Consider the following 19,115-nt stretch of genomic DNA (forward strand, 5'->3'; position numbering starts at 1 on the left):
ATTATTATTATTATTATTATTATTATTATTATTATTATTATTATTATTATTGCTGTACTTCATTAGGCACTAATTCCTCACCTCATTCCTTGCATTATTAGAAGGGGAAGTTAGTTAAACTTGTGATTAATTAAATTAGTGCTTCATTACAGTAATTAAAACATTGCAGTGAGAGGTACATTCTGGGATAATGTGCAGAACGCAGCTGGAAGAGTAGACTGATCCATTATTGCTCCCTAGGCAAGGCAAGATCTTATGATGTAACTTTAAGAAAAGTGGCTGCCATCTGGTTCAATTTCCAGATCTATCTACAGCTGAGTGTAAACTATGTTGCAAAGAGCACATTGTGAGAGACAGCAGAGCTTGGTATTAGAAGGGAAGGCATGGTGCAAGGATTGCTCCCCTCTGAAGCTGAGTATGTACTGCTAGAATTTGTACACAGTAGGACCCAAGGCTAAAGAAGATTGTTGTTGGTATTGCTGTTACTATTTACATTGTTGCCATCAAGTCAGTTTCAGCATATGGAGATCCTATGAATAAGAGACCTCAATGAGAAATTGTCATGAACAGTCCTGCTCTGGTTTTGCAACATTAAAGCTGTGGATCCCTTAATTGAAATAATCCATCTACAAAGTGGTCTTCCCTTTTGTCCCCTACTTTTCACTTTACTATTATAATCTTTTCCAGTGAGTCACATTGTCTCATGATGTATCCAAAGTATGATAGCCTTAGTTTAAACATCTTGGCTTCCAATAAGAGTTCAGGCCTGATTTGCTCTAGGATTCATTTGGAAGGATCTTCCTGATGGCCCATGGTTTTCTGTAGATCTCTCCCTAGCACCACATTTCAAATTAGCTTCTTCACTGTCTAATTGTTTATGTCACAACTATTAGCATTACACTGAGTGGTATACAGAAATTATGCTTTACGAGTTACAGCGCAGAAAAGCATTAGTAAGGATTCTGTATGGTGTAAAATGGGACGAGGTCAATGGAGAGTGGTAACACCATGAGTTCCCTCATCGGGTGACACCAACCCCAGTGACACCACGGATTATGACTCTGGATTTTAATAATGTATCTTGACAAGAAGATCTTCATCTAATTTCTTCACAGCTGCCTTTCCAAGTCAGCTTTCCTCTGATACCTTGACTACAGTCTCAATTTTAATTAATGACTGACTCAAGATATAAACATGTTTGATTATTTTGATATCTTCAGCACTCACTTTAAAGTTATGTAAATCACCCCTAGTAATTATTTTTGCTTTCTTAATGTTCAGCTATAATTTGCATTTTCTATCTTAACTTTCATTACTAGTTCGTTCCAGAGCTTTACTATATATTTCTTTCCAAATAGCGTGGCCTCATCTGCATATTTTAAAGTTAACTGTAGCTTTTCCTTCCTCCAAATTTCATGCTTCCTTTTTCCAAGTTCTAATCCACTTGCTGTATATATTTGATGTAAAAATTTCACGGACAGTGTGATTAAATTAGTCTTCTGTGATCTCTTTGTCAACTGGAAATCATTCTGTTTCTTGCACTGAAAAGAACAGGCCATTTGGTAGGCAGTTAAAACAATGGAAACTGAAAGGATCTTTTTTTTACAAGCCGTTTTCTCATCCTCCTTTCCAGGTATGAACGGAGGCAAAAGATGAAGCTCAGAAAGAAAAAGGCTGGTTTTTTTTTTTTAAATAGGTAACAGGAAAAAGAGAAGACATGGAAGACGCTGAAGAAAATTTGAAAAATAAGTAGTTAGAAAAGATTTAAGAGTTTTTTCAGAAGCGTGAATCCTCTGGGGGAAGACAAGAAAGGAACTGGAGATGGAGCTATAGGATGACTTCCTTTATTAAAACTATATCATATGCCACTCTGGAATAGTCATAAGGAAACAACACCACACTTACTTGTGCCTCCTATGCAGCTTTTGCTTGATTCAGGGAGATAGAGTCAATACGAAAAACCTGACAGAAATATCCAAAATTTGATTCCTTGTTCTAGTTTTGCATATATGTGGCTCTGGTTATTTTATGAAGATATTATTAAGAGAGGATTGTAAATATTTTGGAGACACAATTGGTTAAATTCAATTCAAAATTATAGGAAAAAAAGATTACCAAAAATTTTATCTATGGATGCATTGCTCGGCAGGGTGCAGTTGAACACAGTAAACTGCCTTTTTAAGCGCTGTGGAATATCATTTCGACCTCCTCCTGGGTGAATCATTGCAGCTATCAACTGTACATCAACGATTGTAGTAAAGTCTCCAGGCTTATCCAAGCTGTACATTCCTTCCATTTCCATCATCTGACGCACTATTTCATTTGTCACCTGAGCAGTTTTTAGAGGAAGGATTAATCTTCCATTCAGAAGAAAGCAACAATGATACATTTCTACTAACTGAGTCAAATAACCTTTTACCGTCGTTTCTTCTAGGGTGTGACATTGAGAATAATATAAAATTATCCATGATTGACAACATATATGATTATTAAAATCAATAGGACATGCATGTACCTAAATTTCTCTGAACTAAATTAAGCCTGGATACAGTTTAATAAGTAACTATGGGGCTGTACAGACCAGTACTTTGTGTGGCCTGTACATGTGGTGAAGGCTGAGCATTCGCACACTCAAAGCCTTTATCATGCCACTCGGCCACCATTATGGTATGCACCCATCCACATGGCATGTGCCATGACGACACATGCCAGGCGCAGTGCTCATATGACGCTGCATGGAAGGGTGTCTTAACGCCACACCTTTTGCTCCTTCCATAGGCTGTGGCATGTGGTAGCCGCAGTCTCCATCCAGGGCTCAAAGAGGCAGCATTGAGCCGCCCGTATGTACAGTCCCAATGAGCCTTAAGACTATTTGACTTTTGAATGAAAAAAAATAATATATGCAACTGAAACAACTTAGAACATTTTTTTTTAAAATATTGGCAAACATATGAAGCTGCCTTATGCTGAATTAGGAATCCATATACACTATACCAGTGATGGCGAACCTATGGCACGTGTGCCAGAGGTGGCACTCAAAGCCCTCTCTGTGGGCACACCCACCATTGTCCCAACACAGACTTCACTAGAGTTTGTCATTAGAAATCCAGAGGGACGTGGCACTTTGTAATAAATAAGTGGGGTTTGGGTTGCAGTTTGGGCACTCGGTCTCTAAAAGGTTCTCCACCACTGCACTATACAGTCATAACACTATATTCCAATTTAACTACTATGGTAACAGCCCAGAGAATCCTCAGATTTGCAGTTTTGAATTTAGAATTCTCATCCAGAGAGCTCTAGGGCATCACCAAACTACAAACTCTAGGATCCCACTGGATGTTGCCATGGCAGTTAAAATGAAATCATAGTACATAGTACATCATTAGTACATCTCACTCAGTAATGCCTACAGTGTCTGCCAGGAGCCCTCCAAGGATTGAGATGGAGAATTTTATCTAGGTGCTGAATCTAGGACCTGCTACACTCTACGCACTATGGGCCCTTTTCCCCTTCACCTGAATAAGTACCTCATCACAACGTTCTTTAAGTCTCCAAATGAAAGAATATTGAACTGAGACACTGGACTCCATTGGCCATGCTGGCTGTGGATTCAGAGAGTCATAGTGTGTGTGTGTGAGAGAGAGAGAGAGAGAGAAAGAGAGAGAGCGCACTGCAAAAGACCTATATTCCAGACTTTGAAAAACACACACACTGCATGCATGCAACATAGAAAATAGTCAACACACTTTTCACTTACAAGAATCATAGGTATTGGTTCATAGCAAGAAAATAGTTTTTTTCTTACAGATGTGTATTCAAATAAATATTTCATTTTTTAGCAGCCAATCCAATTATTTGCAATTATTTACGAAGCTGTGTGGCAGAGTACTGTAACATTAAATATGTGTATCCATTACTGTCATACCAGGAAATATTTTTAATATGGGTGCAGAAAAGTCTTGTGTATAGTTTGTGTTTCTAAAACATTTTTACTGATAGCATTTTATTATTTAGGTATGGAACTATGTACAAATATCTGAACTATACCTGATCTCCCCATTCATTAATAATTGGCATGTTAATATCATCAATGAATATGGTCATCTTCCTGCCTCCTGGTGGTCCATAGGTACTGCCCATTCGTTTGTCCACATAACTTTCTATTGTTCTCTTTAAAATTAAACAACATAGAAGAGAGAGGGAAAAGATGTAAATAAGAGAAAAAGCCATTTACAGATTAATGCTATTTGTGCGTTTGTGTGTGATAATCCTGAAATATACATTCCAATTTAAGTGTGCTGGCCAAATGGCCATAATAAAGTTATTTATTATTCCAATTTAATTAAAAAATTTGGAGCAAGCAATTCACAAGTTGTCAGCTCAGAAACATGAATAATAGGGACGTAATATTTTTCCTAATTTGAAGAAAGCAACAAACAATTTTAGCAGTTTTCTTTGCACTGCAAGAAACTGTTTGAAAATGATGCCATTTTCGAAAACTGTTTGCAGCTTGGGATTTATTGTGCGCACACTTTGCCTGTGTAATTTTTCCACGGAAAATAGTATATATCTGCCCACAAACATTATTTTCTGTGCAAAGTGACAAATTGGTTTTGAGGATTCTGCCTGTCAAGGTTGGCACAAGGGACAAAAAAGTGTTGTAGATGGTTTCTTAAGTCTCACTGAGAATAGCTTTTTCTGTTCAGGTAGCAGCATTTTCTCCATTTAAAAAAACCCATAGTATTTTCAGTGCAGAAAATCCTGTGACCTGCTCAGAAAGTGCTGCTTTCTTTACCACCACCACCACCCCCAAATATGAATTTTGTGCAGAATAATTCCTAAAGAGTAAATATTCTTGTCCGTCCGACATTGTCCAAATACATTTTCCAGCATTTATTTAATATTTTCAAGCACTCTTATTCCATTCCTAATAAAAACTATGTAACTCATTGCTAAAAGCAAAGAAACAAAATTTCAATTTAATTCAAAAATTGGATTTATATTTGAGTAATTCCAAAATATTTTAAAAATTCATGGAAGAATATATTGTTCAGAATCAGCTAAAAAGGTGACACTTTACTTGAAACATTCCAGGTTCCGTTGCTGAAGAAAAGTTCAAACTTTTTGATAAGTGTTCTTCAGGATCGTATTTTTTTAAATAACCTTTAATCATCACAGTTTTTGCAGTTCCTTGTTCACCAATAAGCAACACTGCCTGCAACAATGTTAGGACCGTTATTATTACATTCATAATACATAATAAACTTACATTACTGCAATTGTAACTGCAAAAACAACAATACCAACAGCAATGAAGATGATAATGATAATTTAAGTTCAACAAAAAATGTTCACATGGATGTTCTGGTTTAATTTATGCTGTATTATCATGACCATTCCCTCTGTTTTTAATTTCAAACTAAGTTTTCTGCTCTTCAGGGAACTCCCATCAAAAAATCACACCACTCCTGAATGGGAGAAAGGTATCCACATAGTAGGGGTAATCCCATGGTTTGTAGACAACAGACAAAATAAAAATCTTTAACAAAAAATCATTATCAAAACATTTAAGGAAGGTGAGTAAACAGTCCCATAAAAATTTGGCAGCACTGAAAATTGAGTGCATGAGAGAAAAATAGCCAGATTGAGGACTGGATGAAATAAAATGGAAATGATGGAAAGGACGTACAATAATATTTTAAAAGATGGAAAGAAACACTCATTGAAATTTCTGTATTTATGCAATAGCTGCCAGATCTTCACTGTGCATTTTTAGTTAATAGCCAGCCTCTTTGGCTGAATAGTGTTTGACCCTGTTAACTTGAAAAAGTGCAAGAGTTTTAAAAATAAATCCCAATAAATGCAACCTTCACAAGGACAGACACAAATGTTTACAGAACATCTTGTCAGAATGATGCAGATGCTGATGATCATCACCATCAATGAGGATAGGCTACCTCTTCCCCAAAACTGGAAATCAAGGCAACTTACAAAGATTAAATCAGATACAGATAAAAACACATAAAAATATAAATAAAAATATACAAAAGTCATTGCTAAAATATGATTAAACTATTTTTACTCTTAAGGCTAGAGTCATCCTAGAAGCTTCCCTAATGAGAGAGTTTCAAAGTCCAGGAGCAGCCTATATTCCTGTATCCCTACCAGACATGCCTCTCAAAGATGTGGGATTAGAAAAAGGGCCCTCACACAAGAAAGCTTTTCCACTATCTTCTCCCTACTACAAACATTCTGCCCCTTGAAAATCCACTTAGAGTAGGAAGCTCCTCTGGAATGGCATGGGAGGAGATGAGGGACTGGATGATGGCCTGTATGATGCTAAAGTCAACCATCTAGTTGCTATGCTTTGCATCATATTCTTCTTATGAGTCACCTTCATGCAGAAAACATTAAGTAATCTCATCAGGAGGGTATCCGTGCATGAACTATTTGTAGCTAGTCTATTCCTGTCCAGGAATGAGCTTCTACTATGCCTCTAGTGACAGAGATGAATCTAACAATACTCCCAAGTTATACACCAGCTCCACCAGCAGAGTGTAACCCCAGTGAGTGCAGATCATTTCCGAGTTTCCAGACCTGGAAATCAGCATTTCACAAAATTTTCATCTTACTGGGAATCAGGTTCAGATTACTGGACCTCATGAAGCTCATTACAGTACCTGCAGAGCCCCAGTTAACCCTGACAACAAGGAGAAGTAGAGATGAGTTTCATCAGTATACTGATGACACCCAACCTCCAGCTTCTAATGAAATCATCCAATAGCTTCACACGTGTGTGTGTGTGTGTGTGTATTAAACAGCATTGGGAACCAGATTGTATCATATGGCACCCCACAACAGACACAAGGAAGAAAAACCAGCAGTTTGGAACATAACTACCAAAACCATAGTCCCTCACACACCTATTCCACAAACCTAGTCCAACATGATACCGTGGTCAGTGACCTCAAGAACTGAGAAGAGATTTGGGAGAATTAACAAGCTAACTTTTCCCCTGTCTCTCATCTAAACTAGGTAATCAATGAGGGAAACTAAAGTCATTTTCAGTACCATATATCTTAGGGATGAAACACACCAGCCAACAAGCTGCATGGTGTGCAGACGATGCACGCTCCCAAGATGCCTGGAAGCCAGCTTAATGCTGCCCGGCTGCCCAGATGTGGGTCAGCTTCCAGGCACTCTGGCAACACAGTATTTACACGCCACATGCAGCAAGGAAACCAGCTTTTTGCCAGCACAAAAGGGAGTGGCTATTTGCCGCTTCTTTTTGTGCTGGCAAAAAGGCGGATTGGAGCCACTGAATGTGGTTGCCATGGCCCCATTCCAGCTGTATTAGAGGTGACCTGTTTCACCCCTTAGGGTGAATCCAAACTGAAACTGACCCAGATAATCTGTTTCCTCTAGGAACCACTGAAGCTGTCCAGCCACTACACACTATAAAGCACTTTGCTTCAAAAAAGGATATTAGTAATAGAGTGGTAGTTCTCACTTCTGGGTCCAAAGAAGTCCTCTTTAGTAGAGGGCACACTACATCCTCTTTCAAAGTTGCAGGCTCCTCTCCCTAATAAGTATTAACCATCTTCAAGATATACCCTATCAAGCCACCTCTACTGGCGCTTATCAGCCATTATCACCAAAGATCAAACTTGCCTGACAGACCGGGTTTGGGTGTCTTATTTACAGGCTGCAACAAATGAAAATGATCCCATGATGCCTGATGAGATGGAGCGCTGGACACTTTCCTAGATCCTGTGTTAACTGCGGCATTAAATACTAGATACAATTCATGATATCAACAATGAGGTACTTACATTGGCAAGATATATACTGATGATTAAACAAAAAAGTATCTACTTACTTTGTGTTGTTTTGCTATGGTATCCATCAAAAATTGTGTTCTGACATTGTCTACATTTGGGACCAAAATTGATGAATAGTCAGGAACACTGTCTGTTGGATAAACATACTCCTGAACTTTTTTATTCCAGTGATCCCAGTCACCTAGAAGGGAAAAATATTGACAGGAAATGGTGATTACTATCCCTCTTTGACATGTTCTCCACTCATTGAAATACCTCTTGGCATAACTTGTAAAGTATTGTCTTAACCTTTCCCAACCAGGTGTCCCTCAGATACTTTGGAGAGCAATTTCCATAATGACTGACCATTGGCCAAGCTGGCTAGAAATGATGGGCGTTGTAAGTGAAAACCTGTGGGTGAAACTGAGATGGGGTCATCTTGGAAAACATTTGCTCCTTGGCATTATTATTAGTGGAAAAGCAGGGGGGGACTTATTTAATTATTTAAAATTATTTAATGTGATTGATCAATTAATTAATTAAAATGAAATCACAAACCAGCTGCCACAGAAAAACAATTGTCCAACAGCGGCACTTACTGGAATACCTTGACAGACAAAAAATGTTGCCATACACTGAACTGATAACAAGATTAGCACCATCCAAGCTTCTCTGAGAAGACAACTTCTTATATAAAATGCCATGATCCAGAAAGTTCTCTTCCCAGTTACAACTATCTAAACTCAGATTACTGACTAGGACTTCATCCCTAGAGATGACCCAGGAGCCATCTTAAATTAGATTCCTATAACCTGTCTTAGTTAGCTGTCTAGCAGCTGTTTCTGAGAAACCCTATGCACAGTATACCGTACTGTAGTAGTTAAAACCAGTGCTCATCACAGAATTAATGTGGCTGAGTTACTTTTGTCCAAGATAATGGGTATATCAACATTCTCAGTCTGTGGAGATCCACATAGCCTGAGAATGTTGATGGACCCACCATTTTCTATAGAGACCAAAGTGGCATGTGTATCCAAAACAAAGGCTGGTGTGACACGTGTAGCTCCTCTTGGACAAAGATAATACAATTACAGTTATTTATGCTGTGATGCTCTCTAGATCTAACTATTGCTGTATACTGTGCATGGGGCTACCTTTGAAGATTTCTCAAAAACAGCTGCTAGACTGCTAATCAAGACTAGCTACATGATTTTAAATTAAGATGCAGAACATTTTACGTATACAGATTGACATTCAAGTCACTGGCCCTCATGCAGTTTATTGCTGTTTACTAATTCTGAATATAATCTGTTTTCTTTGGAAGTCCCATTGGCATCAGCAGCATAAACTTCAACACATTTAGAAGCACTATGGAAATACATCCATCGTATTGGTGGATTGTGAATCTGCATTTAATTATTAAGAAGCACTACATTGCTTTGTCACTTACCACACTCACTGACATAATACTCGTACATTGTTGTTGTGGAACCTTTAGGAATTTCGGGCAAATCTATTTTGCTTTCATGGCTTCTTAAGAAGGCTTCCAACTTCTCCCTGCTTTCCAGTTCTAGGAGGGAGCCTAAACTCCACATCAAGCCAAAGACGAATAATTTATGGAGATGTGCCAAACTTGCAATGCCACCTTCTTCCTTTGAGGGTATCAAGCCTTCCAAAAGATTAATGGACTGGAAATATTAGAAAAAATATATATTATTATACTATGTTCATATTTCTTAATCTGAAATGTGAGGTTCAATTACCTCAAGGTCTAGTTTACATAATACATTTGGTACATTTTTATGAGAACAGAGATAACAGCAGCTAATATACCTGCATGATATAGTTACATTCCAAAAGCTCCATTTTGGGAGAAAGGTTTAATTTCATGTAAGTATACGCTGCTTCAAACACTTTATCATATAAAGTTAGCAGCACCTCTGCTTCTTGTGCAGTCCGGGTCTTGAGCCAACCCTATTTACAAACAAACAAACAAACAAACAAACAGAAAGTCAATATGCATAAAAGTGTCCCACAACTTAAATTTATTTTTTTAAAAAAATCAATGAAAATGTACCTGCAGTATTGGCCTCCAGCTTAGGGCAGAAGAACTGATATAGACCATACCCATTCTAGAAACAGTAGCAGGAGAAGCATTTTCAATGTTGTGCACTTCAAAGAGCAGCTTGCAAGTAGGTGACATTGGAATCCGATCTCCATTTGCTAAAGTGAGGGTCTTATTATCATCTAGCACTGAATTCAGATTCTCAATCCAAATTGCATCTACAGGGCCATCCAGAACCAGAAAAATATTCTCACCTGGAAACAAAAGGGAAAGTGCTTACAGTACATACTGAGACCATCAATCCTGTGGTATCCTGCCCATGGTCCCATCCTGCTCCCACCCCCAGGACCTACCTGGGCCAGCACAGTGATGGATGGGTCTTCACACACACATCTGCCACTGTGCTGTGGATTCTCCACTGTCATGCATCCCTTTACCTGCTGCCACCACCACATCCCCTGTAAAGGTCCCCCCCTTCAGCCTGTATAGGCAGAAACAGGGCTCGTGGCTTCAACTATATTGCCAAGCACCCATTTCCAAAGTCACATGCCAAGACTGGGGCCTTTGCAGGGGAGACAGTGGTAGCAACAGGTAAAGGAGTGCTCAGTTGTGCATCTGCTGGCTGTCACAGTGAAATTTATAAGAAATTCTGCTGCAAGCAACTGGTTTTAAAAAAAATTAAGAGCATTTTGAGCTGGGCTCAGACTAGAACTGCTGGATCAGCATCCGATTTGGCCAATCCTGCCCCTCAGCTGTTGGCCTATATCATCTACACAGGATGGTGTCAGGCTCGGGGGAACATGGGCCTTGCTCATGCATACAGCCCCTAAGGTATGGTGGCTTATAATTACCTAATTAAAAAGGTAAAAGTATTCCCCACTGACAAGGTACTCATCTCTCTTACTAAGCAGAAGAGCCAGCGTTGTCAGAGACTACTCTGTGATCATGTGGCCAGCATGATTGCACAGAATGCTGCTTACCTTCCCACCAGAGTGATACCTATTTATCTTCTTGCATTTGCATGTTTTCAAACTGCTAGGTTGGCAGAAGCTAGGACTAGTGATGGGAGCTCATCCTATCATACAGCACCCAGGCCTCGAACTGCCAACCTGCAAATCTTACAATCAACAGAGTCAGCATCTTAACCACTTGAGCCACCTCATCCCTAATTACCTAATTATATAATACATATTTATATATATTATATGTATTATAATTATATATTACATTATATAATTATCTAATTATATAATACATAATACATTAAACATAAATTGAATAAAAACATTTTAAAAAACAATAGCAAAAGAGTTTTAAAAAACACCACTAAAAAAGAAATACAGCAGCAGTGCAATTAACCTTCCTTCATGAGGGATTAAGGATAATTTCCGAAGACCTGTCTCTACAATAGTTGAGGGAAAACAGTTCACTTGCAAACAGAATATACTTTTCAATAGAATACTGATGTATTTGGCTTCTGTTGCCATATCTGCTGAATATGACAACAAACATACCCTTTTTCGCTTTAAGGGTTTTTCTCCACAGTGTGGAAAAGATACCATCTGTCCAATCATTAGTTGCTGTATCCAGTTTACCAAACATCTGAGGAGCAGTAATAGCTTTTGGGTTCATGCGCATTTCTCTGTGAGGATATCCACACTCCGTCATTGCCCTCATCAACATAGTTATAACTGTTGTTTTTCCAGACCCACTTGGTCCAAGTGTCATCAACCCATGGCGCACTTTGGATGTTTCGTACAACTAAAGTGAAAGTGAAACCAATGTCAAGAAAAAGATATTATGTAATATTAAATTCTAAATTATGTTTTAGGAAAGTTATGCAATTTTATTTCTCTGTATCTCTTTATGTATGCAGATTATTGCATTCTATTTTAACCGATTTATTTCCGATGGGATAAAGTTGCATTTAAATTTAAAAGTGAGTGTTATCACAGTCAGTTGTGGTCGGGCGAGTGCAACCCATTTGCAGCCCTGGCCCCAGCTGTGCTTATGCAGAGGCTTTTCAAAAATGGCACAAGCTGTTATAAACTTACATATAAGCTGTGTACATATACCATGGCAGCCTGCTTTGGGAGTGAAAATGTTGCATTAACTATGAGCCAGAGGACAACATTTGAGAGTTGAACTGAACTTCTTACTCTACATTTAAGCTTCTCTGGGATAAGATGAATTCTCAGCTAAAATCTGTGATCTCTTGTGCCTAGCCCAGCAGCTTGTCATGTAAGTTCATCTCCTAAAATTCCCTCTTCTGCGCAACCATTAAAGGTACATGAGCCCTGCTCTATTTTTCACCTGGCAACTCTACAACTAGGCCAAAGAGCAGGTTAGATGCACCTGGGGTACTTGGAGCCTCAAAGGGAAAAGGGTTGTTCTATGATGAACCAGAAACCCTCACAACAGGTAGAGTGGCATGATAGCTTTCTTTTCCTCCTGCTGTAAACCATCATCTGCATCCATTTAACCATCATTAACTTCCATAAAAGCTTTATTGACACTAGCAAATTGTTTTAGCCCTTGCTATGTGAGACTCTACTTCATCGACTCTGAGTGGATTATGGCTCAGACTGAGACAGAGACACTAGTAAATCATCTACAAACAAGACCTTTGCTATGAGTTTCCAAGAGACTAATTTAAATGGGGGAAAACTTTTCAATTTTAGCACAAATCCAGTTCTCCTACATTCCTTAACAATGAGAGTGTTGTTAGCCTAAGGACACTGCCCCACTCCCCAAATAATAGTGGTATGAACATGGCTGTGTACTACTCAAAAACAGTCCCAGCATCATTTCTCAGGGCTGAGTATGAGCTTCTCACCCATTCCTTCATTATACCCCATTTTGCATTTTTTCCAGCTTATTGTTATAATGTCTCCTTGAAAGATTATGGTGTGCTATTCTGTACCTGTACAAGTTTGAGATTCCAAGGTGGATGATTAATTAATCCTGCTTCCTCAACTTGATTTGCAACTGCTGCCTGAAGGTCAACATATGTATTGCTATCCAACACCAGTCCTGGAAAGAGATCGTTGATAAGACTAAGGAAGAGGGGCTCATCCTCATCTACCTGAAAAAGAATCATTAAGAAGTATTTAAAATAAAAATGTGTCTAGTTTCAGAAAATCCTAATATTTATAGTTTGTGAACTGCAGTAATGGTTGTCATTTTAATAATATTAAACAAACTACACAGTGAGATAATCAAGATTACGATTAGCTACAACAAATGAGTTAGTTTCAATGAATTAAACAGAGACTAAGCATTACAAATTTCCTGTAAAATGTGTTCTGTCTAATTCAGACAAATTAAATAGCCAAAACATGCAAAACAGAGTATGCAGGCAGGCTTAGAGAACCATAGTGACTGAGTAGCTAAGTCACAGCAATGTAAAGCTTGACTAACTTTAAACATTTTCATAGCCTTAGGGTCAATATTTGCATTACACTGATAAACCTTTTTGAATACATGTTTATAACCGCTAGCCTGTTTTCTTTTATAAAACATAGCCATGGGCTTCCTAATCATGATTTGATCTGGGGAGAGGATAGGCTTCCTTGCCAAAAAATCAATCCCTGAAATAACTGTATATCTTTCATCATTGTTTTATGTCTAAATTAATTTTTGCAAGTAATTAAGGTGTGTTGGAACCTACATTATGCAAAGGTCTGGTATAGATTTCACAGGGAGTGATCAGTCCTGGCCAACATACATGGGAGATGTATCTACTTGCTTGCATGCATTGTTTTGCACTTTCCCTAATGCAAGTGAAGAAGCAATCCAAGGTTCGCAGACCGGTGAAAAGCACCATCCTATGTGCGGGGTGAGGGCTGAGCGTCCCCAAGTTCCAAGCCCTAACTGTGGCACCTGGACACCATTTTGGTGCACGCCCATCCACATGGGGCATGCCATGATGACACACCTCTGGTGCTGCATCCAAACAACACAGCACCAAAGGGGCATCATCATGCCGAATGGTGGCAGCTATGGCACCCCTTCATGGCCACAAAAAGGCGCCAGTTTTTCTGGTTCCTTTTTGTGCTCCATGGAGGTGGGATTGGCACCATGGCATGTGGTTGCTCCAGCATCAATCTGGCCAGTAAAGGGGCGTTCTGCATATCCCTTTAATTATAATTTCCTATTAGGTACAAACAGGAACTATGGTTGTGGACTTCTAAACCAGCCAGGGTTTGTAAACCAGGATTATGTCATGATTTAAAGCAGACTTCCAGCTGTGGCTTGTTTGGAAGCTCTGGACTATATTTCCTTATTTGAATAAATGCCAGTACAGTGGGCCCTTGATATCCGCTGGGTTTTGGTTTCAGGAACCACTGTAGATACCAAAGTCCATGGATGCTCAAGTCCTATTAAATACAATGGCACACTAAAATGGTGTCTCTTATATAAAATAGCAAAATCAAGGTTTGCTTTTTAGAATTTATATATTTTTAAAATGTTTTCAAGTCATAGATGCTTGAATCCGTGGATAAAGAATCCATGGATATGGAGGACTAGCAATACTAAATCTAGTTTTGTGACTTTTCACAGCTACTTCGTTGAAGGAAGGAATTAAATGCTTACTACGGGGCTGTGTTTGAATGCATGCCCTAACTAGCAAATATGGCTAAAGGCCAATTGAATTTCTGCTGAATCCATATCCATGTCAGCCTATGAATACTGAGAATTAGTAAGGGCTACCATGGCCCTAGCCTGACTTTGTGCTATCACTGAGGTGGTCATATCCTTGTGATGGAGGAAGTTTTGGAACTGGCAAAATCTGACTACTCCATCCTCTCCCTTCTCTTCCTCCTCTTTTGACTCTTCTGTCAGTAGATCTTAACCAGCAGATCTCTTTTGCTAGCAGAATGATCTGTCAACAAATCTCTGAAATTAGGCAGCAGAAAAACATTTATTGTGGCAGAAGGGGATTCCTGCTGACAATATATCTTTAGTTTATGATTGCACTGTTAATAAGACAGGATTTCATTTTCAGAACATAACAAACAAATCCAGTCTATGTCTGGATTCTTAAAATTAATTTTAGAATGTCTAAAATGTATTAGTTCATTAGAAAATGCATTTTGAAACAATGCTCAAGAAAAAATAGTTTGTATCCCCTCCAGTTCAGCCTACTAGAATCTTAACAGACAAACTTACAAGTTTAGAGAGGTTCATGTCCCTTAGCCCTCTCATGACAGTACTCAGTTCACTGTCATCTGGCCTTGCCCTCTTCTGAGAGCCAAGAGTCCTCAACACTGAAAGAATATTTCTCAACCCAAAGTCATAATGAACCTAAGAAAAAAAGAAAAAAGAAAATATTATTGAACAGTGGTTTCCCCACAACTAGTGTCACCTGGTACAGAGGTGGGACTTCTGTGGGCAGAAAAAATGAAATGCACAGATATAGGATAGGCAACACCTGGCTGAACGAGACTATGTGTGAAAGGTATCTGGGAGTCCAAGTAGACCACAAATTGAACATGAGTCAACTGTGCAATGCGGCAGCTAACAAGGCCAATGCAATTTTAGGCTGCATCAATAGAAGTATAGTGTCTCTAGACCAAGGGAAGTAATAGTGCCACTCTATTCTGCTCTGGTCAAGCCTAACCTGGAATACTGTGTCCAGTTCTGGGCACCACAATTTAAGAAGGACATTGAGAAACTGGAGCGTGTCCAAAAGAGAGCAACCAAAATGGTGAAGGGCTGGAAACTATGGCCTATGAGGAACGACTTAGGGAGCTGGGGATGTTTAGGCTGGAGAAGAGAAGGTTAAGAGGTGATATGATAGCCCCCATTAAATATTTGAAGGGATATTATATTGAGGAGGGAGCAAGCTTATTTTCTGCTGCTCCACAGACTAGAACCCGGAGCAATGCCGTCAAGCTACAGGAAAAGAGATTCCACCTCAACATTAGGAGGAATTTCCTGACAGTAAGGGCTGTTCGACAGTGAAACAAACTCCCTTGGAGTGTAGTGGAGTCTCCCTCCTTAGAGGTCTTCAAACAGAGGCTGGATGGCCATCTGTCGGGGATGCTTTGATTGAGCTTTCCTGCATGGCAGGGGGTTGGACTGGATGGCCCTTGTGGTCTCTTCCAATTCTATGATTCTATGTGGGGGGCAGGGCTGGCAGGAAGCAGGGCTTCTGGAGGCGGCACACTTCATTCGTGAGGCCACATCATTCTCCTGAGGAGAACGTGGCAGTGGCAATGAGGTGGGGGGTCACGCTCAGCCTTCCTCAGTGTAGGCACATTGTTCTCTTTATGAAGGGGGGACCGAGCGGGTGTCACCCCTTTCCTGGAGTGTCACCCAGTGTGGATTGCACCTCTGCTTGCGCCTAGTGATGCCACTGTTATCCAGTAATGGATTGGCAGCCTGTTCATAGCATTTAGCCAGAAACAAACAGATCGTGGCCTATGTATTTATAAGACAGCCTCCACTTTGACCTGAACAGTTTAAGAGATTCTGTTTTTGCTGGTTGTTGTGAGTTATAATTTCTTTCTGTCAATAGCTACCAATAGTATTATAATAATAATAATTAATAATTTGTTTTATTTATATACCGCTATTCCAAAGATCATAGCGGTGAACAGCAAGTAAGCTAATTAGCAAGTAAGCTAATTATAATATTACCTGCTTAGTAAGCTGCTCTTCACAAAGTTTATAAAGGACAAAGAATTTCTGAGCCAATACGACATTTTCAATAAAGCCACAGCTTGCAAGTTTCACTCTCATGATTATCTGAAATAGCACAGTGTTAAGAATTAACAGATGTTGGAAAATATTTTAAAATGGTAGCAAAAGCAAATGGTATATCCCAGTAAACTGAAATCAAACTGAGGGCCAACATGGTTGGATCCTGCATGTTTTTACTTTTACAAATAGCTTCATACTCTAGGTCTGGAAACATAAATACGCTATCATTTAATGGTCAGAGGATTTTACTGCCTTACCAGTGCATTAAACAGCAATTTATAGGTCAACTTCAAGAAAAAGGAAATTCTTCAAAGTAATCAGTTTATATTTTACTGGATATTATTAATCAATGTTCCTATCCTATGTACTTCCTTTTTCCCAGGGATGTTTCTTTTTGGGTGAGGGGACAAAATGAGGTCATTGCCTACCCAAATAAGAATTCTACACACACACCTGGTGAAAATTTTCTTAGTCCCCCCCAAATATCTAGTAATGCAGAACTTCAGAGTAAAACAACAGAATAAACATCATTTACCCTGATATCTGCTGTATTCACATTCCCTTGGTAACTTTCCTTATCCCTTTTCTTTGGATGCTTAAATTGTATTTCTAAATGTTCAACTGAAGTTAGTGCTATGTTAGAAATTTGGAAATCAATGGAAAAGATATGTGTGTGTGGGGGGGGGGGGAGTGGCATAATTCTCATTTTGGCCAAAGCTTTCATTTGTCACTCCATGGCTACACTCCTTTCCCTCCCCATCCCCTGTTTATTTCCCTCCCTTTGTAGTTCAATTTCAAAACAAGATCATGTGAAAATTATGAAATGTATGTACTTCACAATTATGATGCCTACTAAATCTGATTTTATGGGATTATGGCATATTGATTCACAGTACCTGTCTATCTGGAACCATCATTGCAACAGTTCTAAATTGAATTTTAAGGTTTTCTGGCAATTCCTGGCGGCCAGCATACCCAGGATTCTACAAATAAAAACATAGAACTCATTATAGTTGCAGTCAAAGTATTTGGAATAGTTTTGATGCTGTAATATTGTTAATTATTTTAAATTTTGTCATATTTTTGTATCCTCTTTGATTTCAATAATAATAATAATAATAGGATTTATTTATATGCCGCCCAATCACTGGGAATCCGGGCGACTTACAACAGAGGGGATAATAGACGGTTCCCTGCCCTCAGGCTTACAATCTAAAAGACACGACACAAAAGGAGAAAGGAATGGTGAGGGGGAGGGGAGATCTAGTCCAGCAGTTCTTCTCTCCCTCTGAGGCCTGGACCAGGGCAGATGCACTGTGGAGGGAGGTCTCTTCTTCTTCAGGCTAGCCTGAACTAAAATACCCTAAAGGCACCAGATCCTGTCTGAACCTGGAAGCTAACGAGGATCATACCTAGTTAGTATCTAGATGAGAGACTAGCCATGAATACTAGGTACTCTAGACTATATTTTAGCAGAAGGAACTAGCAAAACAGGCAACGTGAAGGTAGGCAGGTACACACACACACACACACCCAATATTTTGAGGTTGTGATCTAGGCAAAAGACTTTATTCCCCTTTCTCTGTACTCTTTATTGTGGGCCAATGTTATGTATTGAGTTTGAACAGGTGTCACAACCTTTTGAATCCTGAAGACCATATGCAAAGGGGACCCAGAAGACACACATCACACACTTTTCCCTTGTTCACTCATACTGGTGTTCTCTCTCTCTCTCACACACACACACACACAGTCATAATAGTTATCTTAAATTTATTTTCTAGTAGTTCAATGTGTACCAGGAGACTAGAAGGTTTGTATCCATTCCACATTTAAGCTTTGTTCAAGCTGAAAGCTTTGTTCAAGCACATGGGATGAATTTTATTTGTTTTTTCCTAATCAAGGCTGTTTTGGATGCCTCATGATTCCCCAGCAATCTGTAGTGGTTCAGCAACTTTTTAAGCAGAATTCACAATTTACATTTTTGTTCCTTTTATGAAGTAAAGGAGACAGAGGTGACAGCAGACAAACAGGTATATAGGCACACTCAGAAGGTAAGGAGTTATGGAGCCTGAAGAGAAAGGAACAGAAGCAATGCAAATGGAGCTATATTCTCATGGAACCATGATTATGGGGCAGCACTTCATTTGAGACCTCTGAAGGCTCAGTAAAACATCCAAGAAAGCCAAAATTGGCCAAAGTGCCAAAAAGTCTTCATTTCTATCATAAACAAGCACAATCTTAATTAAAAATTGGCTATTAATTTTAAGAAGCAAATCATTCATACCTGGTTGGCTTACCTGTATTTATGATCCTTAAAACAGAAAAAAGTGCATCTCAGTTTGGCCAAATATTTGGATTTTATTTTGGGGAAAAACAAGACTTTGTATTAATGATGACATGTTAATTACTGTGGAGATTATTGCATTCAATTTAAAGTGACTTAGCCCCAACAGGATAAAAATGTGTTTCGTTTTAAAAGCAGGTGTTATCACACACAGCTGCAGCTGGGTGAGTGCAAC

At 39.0% G+C, this 19,115-nt stretch overlaps 1 protein-coding gene across 1 annotated transcript in view; it reads right to left on the reverse strand.

Moving 5' to 3' along the window:
• The window catches only part of DNAH8 (dynein axonemal heavy chain 8), a 204,000-nt gene that overhangs the window by 88,704 nt on the left and 96,181 nt on the right, over positions 1–19,115 (reverse strand). The window contains 12 exon segments of the mRNA XM_042456521.1: positions 2,116–2,329; positions 4,048–4,170; positions 5,081–5,215; positions 7,880–8,022; positions 9,271–9,508; positions 9,654–9,794; positions 9,898–10,139; positions 11,400–11,646; positions 12,809–12,970; positions 15,058–15,192; positions 16,531–16,638; positions 17,490–17,576. Coding sequence (XP_042312455.1) covers positions 2,116–2,329; positions 4,048–4,170; positions 5,081–5,215; positions 7,880–8,022; positions 9,271–9,508; positions 9,654–9,794; positions 9,898–10,139; positions 11,400–11,646; positions 12,809–12,970; positions 15,058–15,192; positions 16,531–16,638; positions 17,490–17,576 — 1,975 coding nt within the window.

Source organism: Sceloporus undulatus, chromosome 1 (assembly GCF_019175285.1).
Source record: "Sceloporus undulatus isolate JIND9_A2432 ecotype Alabama chromosome 1, SceUnd_v1.1, whole genome shotgun sequence".
Classification (NCBI taxonomy): domain Eukaryota; kingdom Metazoa; phylum Chordata; class Lepidosauria; order Squamata; family Phrynosomatidae; genus Sceloporus; species Sceloporus undulatus.